The 9,778-nt window shown below is 49.5% G+C and overlaps 1 protein-coding gene across 7 annotated transcripts in view; it reads right to left on the bottom strand.

Annotated features, from left to right (window-relative positions):
* The window catches only part of Igsf9b (immunoglobulin superfamily member 9B), a 52,218-nt gene that overhangs the window by 7,210 nt on the left and 35,230 nt on the right, over nt 1-9,778 (bottom strand). For 3 of the 7 annotated variants that reach the window (XM_021207190.2, XM_021207188.2, XM_029543177.1), the window contains exon 19: nt 2,295-2,416. The exons of 1 other annotated variant lie outside the window; for it this stretch is intronic. In XM_021207190.2, coding sequence (XP_021062849.2) covers nt 2,295-2,416 — 122 coding nt within the window. Of the gene's footprint in view, nt 1-2,294; nt 2,417-8,811; nt 8,858-9,562; nt 9,653-9,778 lie in introns of those variants that run through there. 3 more of the 7 variants (XM_029543178.1, XM_029543180.1, XM_029543181.1) reach the window with 3 other exon arrangements.

The raw sequence follows: 9,778 nt of genomic DNA, 5'->3' as shown, positions 1-9,778 counted from the left end.
AGGAGAGGAGAAGATGAGAGAAGAGAAGAGAAGAGAAGAGAAGAGAAGAGAAGAGAAGAGAAGAGAAGAGAAGAGAAGAGAAGAGAAGAGAAGAGCCAAACACAGTATGCCCTAGAGAGAAGGATAACAGTTATGTCAACAGAGTTTAAAACATCTTGTTGCAAGGAAAAGCTTCTACAAGATTTTTGTGTGAAAAATGTATGTATGTGTTTGTGCATATGTATAGATAAACATGTATGTGGGGGGAAAAGAGCTATAAAATTTCTACAGCCCATTCTGGCTGCTCTCCTAGAGGTCAAGGGGTGGCAGCTAGAGGAAGGAGTGTTTAAGCCCAGACATGGCTAGTTTCAGGTCAGTCTGAGCTACACAGCAAGGCCTTGTCTCCAAACAATAACGAAATAATCTTCGGCTTTCCTGCCTCGATATTCCCACTCACAGACTCACAGCAAACCAGTCATCCTCGAAGGCCAAGTGGTCAAGGAGTGATTGCTGTCTCTCTAGGTAAGGGCCAGGCTATCACCGCTTTGGGATCTGTAAGACTGCAGATGGGGCAGGAGGGCAGCTGCAAGGCACTGCAACATCCAGAAGGAGAGAAAAGGACCAGAGCTTCAATGTTTACAGTAAGGACAACCAGAAAAGGAAAGGTATATTGCAAAGGTGGAGCCAGCGCACCTCCCTAAGAGCATCAGGCGTGAGGCACAAGAGCGAAAGACTGGGGAGACACTGACCATGAGGGAAGCAACACCACTTACAGAATGGAAGACAGGTGGGGAGAGGTGGTTTGAAGAAGATAATACAAAACAGTTTACGAGCTGTAAAGCAAGCAAGTCCAAGGCCAATGGTCAACTGGAAAGACAAGATTTGAACTCAAGGAGAACACGAGGACTAAAGGCAGACACCTAAGAGTTAGAAACACAGACCAGGCCCAGGAGACAACATGTGGAGCTGATGTGGCCTATTCTATGATAATTAGATGAAATATATTTATTAAAATTCACAGTTATGCACTACATAACAGTATTTTAACCAAGGAAGGCTCATATATTCAATGGCAGTCCCATAGTGACTGTCCTGGCTAATACAAACATTGTCTGCAATGTTCACATAGAACCAAAATCATCTAATAGTGCAATTTACAGGATGTGTTCCTATCATTAAATGACACACATGCATACACAAAAGAAATATATATGTATGTGTGTGTGATATGTTATGTATATGTTTAAATTGAACTTTGAATTCCATCCTGACCCAAGCTTCAGGAAATTAATTTTTGCTGAACATGGCAGCATCCACCTGTAATCCCAGCCATCAAGAGATAGAAGTAAGAAGACAAAGGGCAGGGCCAGCCTAAGCTACACAGATAGTTTCGGGCCAGCCTAAGCTATCTAGCCTGAAAACAACAATGAGATCATTTTCTTTTTCTCTGTCTTTGGATTGTCATCCACAAACTGACAGGAACCAGCCACAGTCAAGGGCTAAGTCATCAGTGAGTTCATGAGCTTAGCCTCTGTGAAGGCTCTCCCACCACCTGGCTTATTAAGACAGTTGCTCCGCAGTAGTCACCAAAGATCTGCAAAGAAACTGCTGAATGCTCTTCCTGGACAGGCTCTCGTGACATTCCTACACACGCTGGCAGAAAGAGAATGTCTGATAAACATTAACTGCTTTCCTGAAGGAATGCTCTATTCTTCTTGCACTATTTCACAAGCTACCCATCACCCCTTGTGTCAGAAATACTGCAATGGAAGTACCCTTTAAGAGACAAGGAGATTTCAGTCTCTGTCCTTAGAAAAGGTTAGTCAGTGCAGAGGCTGGCCTGGCCCATGCCACATGAGCCCATGCCTGCCCTGTGATCAACCAGAGGGCTTGAAATGGTGAAGGAGAATCACACAAGGAGACAGGAATAACAGCAAGGCGTGCTGCAGAATGGGAAAGAATAGGATAGTACTTAAGTTGCTCAAAAAAAAAAAACCATGCTGAGACATTATGGCGTACTTTCTAAAGTTGAGAGCAACAGAAAAGGATCTCCAGGCACACGTACCCTCAGAGCAATGGCTCCCCAGGTGGGAGGCGATGAAACGGGAAGGGAAAGCAATCAGATATCTTTCTTGTTGTTTTTACATGAAAACCATCTGTGCGCTATTGAAAACGAATGTTTAAAGGGAAATCAAGAACAAGAGAAGCTGGTGGTAGCACTTCTAGAGAACACCCAGGGTTGGGATCCTGGGCCCACAGTCCTCGTCAAATGGGAAAGCACGGTGGAAAGACGAGTGGCACGTCCCACCATTTACCGGATCGTTTCTTTGACTTCGAAGAGCCCTTGGATGACTTTTTGGGCTTCTTTATCCGTTGGTATCTCAGAGCCTCCAGCCTCTCAGGCACGGCAGCGTTCCCGGGTGCAGGTGGAAGTATTCTGCAAGGAACAATTAGAGAGGCACAGGTCAGCTCCCAGAAAGGAGCCTTGGAAGAGGGCTGGAAGAAAGCCAAAGGACTGCCCATAGAAGGATGGAGGCCAGGGATGGAGTCCGGCGTGTCCATGATCATTCCCGGACACTTGCTTTCCTATTGCTCCTGAAAGGAGAAACCCAATAGAAAGCTCCAGCAGCAGGAGGCCTATCTCAGGTGGGAACCAACCTGGGGAGCAACCAGAAGACCCTGGGAAAGGAGAGAGAGACTTTAATGTAAGCCCACCACACATCACTTTGGCTGCGACAAGCAAGTGCCAAAGAAGAGTCAGTTCCTAGAACTCACCATCATCAAGACCTTAAAGTAAAAAATCGAAGAGCAGATTAAAGCGGGAGGCGAGCAATTCCAGTCCCAACAAGCTGCCTCCCGCGTCCAGAGGCAGGAAGGGAGGACCAAGTGGGCAGCCAATGCCCAGTGAGGTGTTGGCTCTGCAGAACCCAACTTCACAGAGCCACCCCCTCCATCTACAAGAGTCATCTAGAACCTCACAGCTAACTGCTGTGACACCTTAACAGCAGGAGGCATGTCTGCACAATACTCTGCAGATGAGGCTTGGAGCTCCTCAGTCTCAGAAGAAAACAGAAGAGAGTAGAGGTAGATTATGACAGGACCGCATGTTCAAATCTTATGGCCCCCAAAAGTCCTTGCTGTGGGTCAATGGTCTCCAACAAGTTTTGTATCTTATGATTCAACCTAGATGTTGAGATTGTTGGGAGAGGAGACTACTATATGTTAACCCTTCTTCCCCCACCCTAGTTACGGGATGGATCGAGTCTGCCATTTAACCAGAGCCTATGTTGCCTAGGTCACAATGGGAACAAAAATGAACGGAGAAGAGTGCAGTGTGTGACACTGTGCCTATAGAGAGAGCTATCCAGAGACATAAAAGAAGGAAAAGGAGAAGATGTGTTATCCACCTCAATTTTTCTCAAAGTAAGACAGCGTGGAGCCTGAGGAACAAAGAGGGCAAGAGACAGGAGGGGCATGCTTTCTTCCCACAAACACTGGCACTGGGATGAGACCAGGCAAGGTAGGACATTCTAGGACCATGGTAGACAAAGGTGACTCTCTTCTGCCCCCAAGCTGTTCATCTCTCTTCCCCAAGTCAATCACAGTGAGGTTTTAGCAAATCCTAGTGTTTTTTCTTAAAAAAAAAAAAAAAAAAAAAAAAAAAAAAAAGACATTCTGATAGTCCTGTGAGAGCCAAAGAAGTCCCCAGAGGTCCACAGACCATCTGAGGGGGGCAGAGGGAGCAAAGAGAAAAGAATGAAAAGACTTATCATTTCTCCAACATAGAAGGCCTCTGCAAGCACTGGGGGAAGGAACTTACAGACTCGCGGTTAGTAAGCCTCTGGTCTCTGGAAGTAACTGGCAGTGAAAGGGACCGTCATCCTCCTTGACAGATGCCATTTGCGCCAAAAGTCTTTGAGTGCATTGAATATCAAGAAACCTTCTCAAGGTCAAGTCAGAGGCAACTCCTTAACATCTCACAGACCCCACAGCATCTCTATACACCATACAAGTACCCATGCCCTGTGGAAGAACAGTCTAGTTCACAGTGTAAACAAGTCCCCCCAACAACCCAATATGCCAGTGTCCAATCCCTTTCTCTTCCCCTAACCCAGCTCTACCCAGAGATCTTCCCCAAACGCAGCATCTAGAAGGGATTTTAGGGGGAGCCCGCATCACCCCTTCTTAACTTGGACAATGTTCTTTGTGTTGCCTGAAAAGAAAACCAAGGACATGAATTCACCACCATTTGTCATCTCTAGTCCAGACCCTGGCCAGCATTCAGGAAGGCCATGTAAGGTGATTTATGTAGTCAGAGGAAACATGCGACAGCCAACATAACCCTCGACACCCCACAGGTGTCGAGGGTTACAGCACAGGTCTTCCTTATTCCCTCACCAACAGGCAGAAGTGGAAGCAGTGGTGGGGCCGTCTCTCTTTTACTGTGGATGGTAGGATGGGGAAAACAATTCACTAACACTCAAGCCAGGGAAAAGGTGAAACCACTTACTATATGCCCCATAGAAGAGCTGTGAGTTCAAAAGCCAATGCCAATCCAGCCAACCACAAAGGGATTCCTCTGCAGTGGGGACAGGCCACAGGCTATAGAAGAAGCAGGTACAGAGCACCCCTGAAAATTCCTAAGGATGCTTCAAGGCAGATGGATTTCAGGGGGTGAGATACCAACAACACAATTAACATACCATTACTACTATCATCTGTAGTATATAACATGTGCTCACCACTTACTGTGCCGGGCACATGTCTAACGAGTCTAAGAGATAGAGACTACACTAGCCATATTCCAGACGGAGACACTCAACTTCAGTGAGGGGACACAACTTAGCCAGGTATAATCAGACAGACTCTTCAGTATTAGGCTAAACTGCTCCTTAAGGAAAACAGGTACAGAGGCTATTATAGACAAAACAGACCTTCCCTGACCCACGACGCTCCCTGCTCCAGTGTCACAGGCATAATAAGACTGCTAAAGTCTCATCTTCAGGCACAAACTCCCAAACAACGATACAGAGAGGAAGAGAAAACTTTCACTTGAGAGGCAGCCAAGCTCCAGCCCTTCCAGAATCCCTGCTGCCCATGTGCCTGGGCTCCCGGCTCAGGACTCAAGACACCACAGCACAGCAGCCGGTGTCGTCTCCTGGAGGCACCGGGATACACTTGCCTAAGGCCATAGGCAAAAATAAAAGGAAGTCTCTAGCAGGACAGGTGGGAAGAGAGAGAAGACATCACGGGACTGTTTTGAGTGAGCTGTACAGGAAAGACATGAAATGTTGTTCCATAGTCTTTATGAATAGCAACGCGAGCCTCTGGTAGCCCACCTCCCATTTTTAGGAAGGATAACTGTGTCCCATGTCAATACTAAGTCTAGCTGACACCAATCCAGCTGTGAAATTTTGTTATTGGTGTTTGGGATAGGAAGCAGGTGAAGAACTTGTAACTGTGCAATAAAGCTCTCCAGTAAACCTGAACTTGACCTGGAGGTGAGGTGGTCACAAGAGGCTCCAACCCTGGTCTCCCAAGGCGAGGCTCAGTTCTCGTACTGGCCAGTCTCAACTTGTCTCTACATACAGCAACGCTGCACACTTCAGTTCCCTTCTCTCAGGAGACGACCCAGGTATATTACTCACAGACAAAGACCTCCAAACCTGTAAGCTTCTCTGGTCTCTCACTTCATGCAAATCCCAGGTCTGTGATCCAGTGGTATTCCTTGCAGCTCAGAATTACCAAAACTTGCCAACATTTACTTTAAAATCCCTTCTCATGCCAGTCCACACAAAATTCCCACCCGACTCACTCAACCTCAGAGGTCTTACCCTGCTCCCTGGCATAGCTGAGGAAAGAGGTGGCAGACTTACAACTTGGGCCAGGAAAGTCAAAATCCAGCTGCCCACCTTGCTTTCATGCCCTAAGAACAACTAGCCATAAAGACACATTCGACAGCAATTCCTGACACAACTGGGAAGAAGGAACCTGGACTGAAGAACTGCCTCTATTAGACTAGCCTGTAGGCTTGTCTGTAGGGCATTTTCTTGATTACTAAGGTGGGTACAGTCCACTGTGGATGGTACAATTCCTATGCAGGTAGGTCCCCTGGTCTTTATAAGGAAAGTCACTGAACATGACCCTGGGAGCAAGCCAGTAAGCAGTATCCTTCCATAGTCCCTGCTCCTGCCTCCGGGTTCCTCCCTTGAGCTTTTGACCTGACATCCCATAAGGAAGTCAGGCAAATACACCCTTTTATCCCCAAAGTTGCTTTTGGCTACAGTGTTTATTACAGCAACAGAAAAGTCAACTTTTCTGTTGAAACAACTCGGTTCCCCCTCCCCTCCCCCCCAGGTAGTAGAAAGAAGTAACTTGGAGGCTGCCTCCCTCACCATGGGAGGAAGAATGGGGAAATCCATTCAAATTCATATCACAGCCAGGGAAAAGGTGAGCACACTCTCTGTGCCCCACAGACAGCCAGGAATTCACAAGCTAGCATTAAGCCAGTCCAATCATAAAGGGATCCTTCTCTCAGTGTTTTACCTCAGGCCTCAGGAAAGGCTTGTGTCCAAATGAGGACTCCTTCCTACAGTAATCCTAATCAGAGGGGATTGTGTTAGGCTTTCCAGCCCCCTGCATCACAGAGGGCACAGAAGGTAGTAATCGGAGACGGACTCAACAGAGTACTGTCGGCATCGCGGAGGAGCGCTGAGTGAGTGGCTGGGCTCCCAGGCACCCACAGAATAGATCCACATACTGCAACTCCCCACTCTGACATGGAAGCTGGGAAGAGGATAAAGAGAGAAGAGAGAAGAAGATGACAGGGTGGGGGAATGACAAAAGGAATGAGCAGGAGGAAGGGAGAGAAACTGAAGGGGGAAGAAACAAAGCAAGGACAAACGCAGACAAGACGCATCACAGCTTCTCCAAGCAAGACGAGGGGACACATGCAAAGACACAGCACGAAGACAGCATCCACAGAGGGGCCACAGCTTCCCCATGGCCCGGCAGCTCCTGTGCCCCAGGGTATCTCTCAGCAAGCAGGAGAATGAGCAGAGGTCCCTGCTGCCTAGCACCACAAAGGCCTAACTTGGACTATGTAGAGGACTTCATTCTTCCGGGCGAGGCATGCTACCCAAGCCTAGGAGAGGAGCAACTGTCCCTCACTGCTGTCCCTGGTTTCTGGGTCTACCACAGTGATAATGTGGCTTGGTTCTCTCAGATCTGATATGGGGAAAGACATTGGGAAAGACAGAGTCAGTAGAGTTGGGGGAAAACAGAAATCACAGAGGACATTAGAGTTGGACACTTTCCAGGAACTGGGTAAGAGCTGTCCCACCTACCAAAGCCCGGAGGGCAACAAGGCACCTTTGCCAGCGAATAGTGGGGCAGACAGGCTTAGAGCAGGGAAGTTAATCATTCTCCCCACTCTGTAACATCCATCCAAGGAGCCACCTGAGGCCCCGGAAGCAGGTGAGTCCCCAAGAACTACACGATCTTGTCAACACTGAGTGTCAGCTGTAGGCTGACACTCAGCCTCACACACAATGCTAGGGCCTCCTGGATAGTGACAGTTTTATAGCTGCGGGTCATAGAGAAATATCCCTGCCGGCTCCTTGTGAGAGGCCTCTCTTATGACACAACGAGATTTATAGTCCTGAGTTAGGAAGAACCGCCTCCCATGGCATAGAAGAGGGGGAAAGCACTCAGCTTCTCACTGGGGAAGCCAAAGCATCAACAGAAAAGCTCCCACTCTCCCATCCAGGGGGGCTGGGGCAGTTTGCCAGCCCTGATGCACGGGCAAAGGAACAGATGGCAAAAACAAGCATCTCTTTATTTTGCCTTGACAGAGTGGGAGCCCTGAGTGTCCCAAGCATCTTTAAAAGATGCCTGGCCCCTTCACTGGGAGCCCCCTCTTTTGGATTCCACCTGGAAGGACGTTGGAGGAGCCACCAATGGCTGGGGAAGGGCAGTGCTGATGTCTACAGTTTTAAGTTTTCTGCCAACTCAACTCCCTTCTTCCTACCATGAACTCTCCCAGGCCTTTTCCAAAGAACATGACCTAAGGGGGCCAGCTACAGCAGGGACCCTGAAAGCAATGTGGCTCTAAGGACGAGGTCACATTTCAGTCCCACAACAACCACAGAAGGGCTGCAGAATGCAAGGACCATTGGAGAGTGGCTGCACTCCCACCTTTGAAGAGCTGAAAGCCACCTGAGCCTGAGGTCCCAGAGGGATGTGGAAGAGGGACCTCTGTCATTAAGATCCCTAGGAAGGAAAATTAATAAAAAAAAAAAAAAATCCCAGGAAGAGATCTGAGTTTAGGGGGAAGGATTGGCAGGGAGGGCACTACCCTGAGTCCTCTGGGGAAACAGAGCACTGGAATGAGGAGGATGAGAGGTCCCTGGATCTCCCCACGGACCCAAACAGGTCCCCAAGGGTAGAGATGCAAAGCTCATCATGGCGATCATGGCTCCCTTGGGATTCATGCAAGGTCCTGTAGATGCTACAGAGGTCTATGAGGACATGGGTAGCAGGGTGGCATGGGTCTGAGTGAGAGCAACCGCAGCCCACTCTAGAGGGGCTGGTGTGGGCTTGGAGGTTAAAAGCTACAGCTAGGCAGTGCCCCGGCATGGTCAGCTGGGCAGCTGGAGCAGCCGAGCAATGCAATGTGAGGAATCCAGAAGCCATGGGAACCCAGGAACAGCGGCTGCCCGGGTGAGGCAATGAGGGGATATGTTTTGGATCCCCTATTTTGGAAGCAATGGCCCTGCAGAAGCCCCATCCGCCTGCCCGCCCCGCCCCGCCCCCACCGAAGAGCTCCCTTACCTATTGAGCGGAGGAGAGGCTTGTCTCGACAACACTGCCCAGATAGCTGAGATAATCAGAAACAAAGCAGTTACCAACAGCGGCCAGATGAACCACCCACGCACACCCAGAGGGGAGGAGGGGGCAAGAGTGAGCGGAAACCCACAGTCGAGCTCAGAGAATGGGTGAGGGAAAAAGAGAGAACCAGAGAGCCATAGGCATAGATGGAACAGAGAAGGTGAGCAGGCTATCTAAGGCAGTGACAGGATGCAATGACAATATCTGCAGACAGAGGCAGGGAGGCTTAGCAAACCTCTTGGATCCCCACACAGCCTGCCCCCCCCCAAGAGCACCCACCTTGGCACTGAGGTAAGCTTGCGGTTTCCAACGACCACTGTGGTGGGAGGGGGAGGGCTGGGTTCCCTCCTCTCCAGCTACCTCCCATCCCTCACACCCCCACCCTCCACCAGGACAGCCTCCTCTGGAACGCTGCTCCCCTCCACAGGCCACATCAAGATGAGAGGCCAAAGTACTGAACCCAAGAGAAAGACTGAGAAAGAGAAGGGAGAAAGGATGAGGACAAAGCAAGGAACCGAGGGTAGGATGCGCACAACAGAGGCAGGGAAGGCTCCTCAGAGCAAACTGGGTCAGCCTCAAGGCGATGGAGAAGGAAAAGAGGAAGACGGACTGACTTGGAAAGGAACGAAGCCTAGGAGGAAAGGGGAGTGCAGGTGGACAGAAGAGCCACAGACACGTCCAGGCCGACTGGTACCTGGAATACCAGCTGCTACAGTACAGTGTGTGCTCTCTCAGACGGGCAGATCTCGGGAGCTTGTCTGTCTGTCTGTCTCTCTGGAGCTTCCTGTGAGGCACATAGGTGGGCGGGGATATGGCTCCCCACACACAGGTCTCAGCCTCCTGGGGCACCTTCCTGGAGAGACTAAGGACAGGGCCTGGAGTCCAGCCCTTATTAGGCACGCTAAGGAGC

The sequence above is a fragment of the Mus pahari genome, chromosome 10, assembly GCF_900095145.1.
Source record: "Mus pahari chromosome 10, PAHARI_EIJ_v1.1, whole genome shotgun sequence".
NCBI classification, from domain to species: domain Eukaryota; kingdom Metazoa; phylum Chordata; class Mammalia; order Rodentia; family Muridae; genus Mus; species Mus pahari.
Note: the sequence above shows the minus strand (reverse complement) of the source record. Positions and strands in the feature narration are given on the sequence as shown.